The sequence below is a fragment of the Pseudophryne corroboree genome, chromosome 8 (assembly GCF_028390025.1).
Source record: "Pseudophryne corroboree isolate aPseCor3 chromosome 8, aPseCor3.hap2, whole genome shotgun sequence".
NCBI lineage: Eukaryota > Metazoa > Chordata > Amphibia > Anura > Myobatrachidae > Pseudophryne > Pseudophryne corroboree.
This window is the reverse complement of record NC_086451.1, coordinates 8,336,581-8,339,132: the sequence shown is the minus strand read 5'-3', so window position 1 is coordinate 8,339,132 and position 2,552 is coordinate 8,336,581. Positions and strand designations below refer to the sequence as shown.

The 2,552-nt window shown below is 50.1% G+C and overlaps 1 protein-coding gene across 1 annotated transcript in view; it reads right to left on the bottom strand.

Annotated features, from left to right (window-relative positions):
* Positions 1-2,318, bottom strand: part of CACNA1B (calcium voltage-gated channel subunit alpha1 B) — a 377,678-nt gene extending 375,360 nt beyond the window's left edge. The window contains exon 1 of the mRNA XM_063935876.1: positions 1,750-2,318. Within this exon, the coding sequence (XP_063791946.1) occupies positions 1,750-2,009 (260 nt within the window). The 5' untranslated portion in view covers positions 2,010-2,318. The remainder of the gene's footprint in view (positions 1-1,749) is intronic.
* Positions 2,319-2,552: the final 234 nt, after the last annotated feature.

Sequence of the window (2,552 nt, the reverse complement as noted above, 5' to 3'; positions counted from 1 at the left end):
CTATACACAGCACACACTACACACAAACACATTGTGCCATATACTATACACAACACCAACTACACACACTGCGCCACATAATATACACGCACACACCCCACTATACACAGCGCATACTACACACACTGTGCCACATACTACACACACACACCTCCACCCCCCCCCCCACACTGGGCCATATACTATACATAACACCAACCACACACACACACACACACACACACACACACACACACACACACACACACACACACACACTGTGCCACATACTATACACAGCACATACTGTACTACACACAAACATCCCATACTATACACAGCACATACTACACACACTATGCCACATACTACATATGCTGTATCACATGCTACACAAGCACACACACTGTGTCATATACTATACACTGCACATACTACACAGGCACTGTCATATACTATACACAACACATACTACACACATTGTCACATACTATACACAGCACATACTACACACACCACATGCTACACACTCAGACATACACACCATCTACTACACACAAAACAAGCACATACGGATATTCTACATACTACACACATAACACACACCACATACTACACAATATAGTACGCACATAAAACACAGCACATACTACACTCATATACCACTCACACAACATACTACATACAACAGACATAAACACACATCACTTGTTAGACATTCACCGACACACACACACATACATACATACATACATACATACATACTTACAGACATACACTCACACCACATACTACACACAACAGATATACTCACACAACATACTAAACAGATATAAACACACAATATACATAACACACACACCATACTACACAGATATTTATACACATCACAAACCACACACATTAATGCTACAGAAACATTCACACACCACATACACAGCATAGTATACTTTTTGACATACCATATATTACACACACAGCAGAGATATACACATATACCACATACTAAACACAAATACACTCAAAAAAATCACAAACACAACATACTATACAGAAACTCAATATACATAAACAGATAAACACACACACACACACACACACACACACACACACACACACACACACACACACACACTAAATATACCTGCTCACACACCATATACACAACACACACATAATATAATATACATTCACTGATCACTGGTAAGGCCTGGGTGGGTCAGTGCTGGGAGGCTCAGGCCTCTGTGTCAGGTAGAATAGTCTCATCCCCACAGTAACCTGACAGCTGCTCCCCCTCCCTGTGTGTGCCCCAGAGCTTGCACTCCTCAGGCCAGGATTTCCTGCTTACCTGGCTGGCACACCCCTGCTGGCCTGTACCTGGCTGTTACATGGGGGGATGACTAGAATGGCGTGTTCCTGCATTACAGAGAGGGGGTGTAGAGCAGATGATAGTGACAGAGGGTTGCTAGGTTTCTGTCAGGAGGCCCTGGCTGCTCCTACTGAGGAATCACAGCAGCCAACACACACCCAGGGGACCTGCACCTCAGCCCTCCTCAGGAGGCACCGTGCCTCCTCCATCCTGCCTGCACCTCAGCCCTCCTCAGGAGGCACCATGCCATGCCTCGTCCATCCAGCCCTACAGGCTCACCCTCCTCTTCTCCAGTGCCTGGCACCCCCTTGCCACCTGTACCCAGACCGTGCATGCCCCCACCCCACCCCCCGGTGCCAGGAGACCCATGCACGCCCGTTTACCCAAGGGCTGAAGGATATGGCCACTCAGTGATCCTTTTGGCATATTTGCGGATGGCATTGTCCTCACTGAAGATGAAGAGGGATCTGTTGACGGTGAAGCAGTTCTGCTTGACGGGGATGGGGTTATAGAGAGCCATGGTCCTCGCCCTCTGTGCCATGGACTGCTTGTACATCCTCTGGCCGGGCTGGGGGCCACCTTGCCGGCTGCTGCCCCTGCCAGCTCCCGCTGGCACTCCCGTCCCATAGCGGGTGGGCAGGTCATCTCCAAACCGGGCCATCCTAGGAAATCACAGGGGTGAGCGTCAAAATCCAAAGTGGCAGCCAAGGTTGGGGGGTGCAGACACATCCCCGTGCACAGCTCCCCCCCTGCCCTCACCCGGTGCCTCCTGGCATGAGGGGGTGACCCGGGCAGCTGGGCTCCTCACCCTCAGAGAGATGCAATGGCTGGAGAGGGCCCTTCTTGCCAGCCTGGCTCATGTGCTGGCTGCCCGGTGGGAATGCTTCTCCCTGCTCCAGCTTCCAGCGCAGGGAGAGGTGCTGGTCCCTGTATAGACACTTAGTTACCAGATGAACACAGTAGAGCAGTTTGTGAACCTCAGCCCCCTATAAGAGGCAGGGCATGTGACAGGCAGCAGCCAATGAGCTGGGGGCTCCACCTAATTTAACAACCCCTGGAATAAGCAAAAATATTCTTCTCCAGGCACTGTGCAGCCCTCCTCCTCCAGAAAGCCCAAAATCAAAGGGGAATACATGTACCTCTTATACACCCCCCCTCCCCCAGCTCAGTGCAGACCATGGAGCAGTGATTTCCTCTTCCAAGT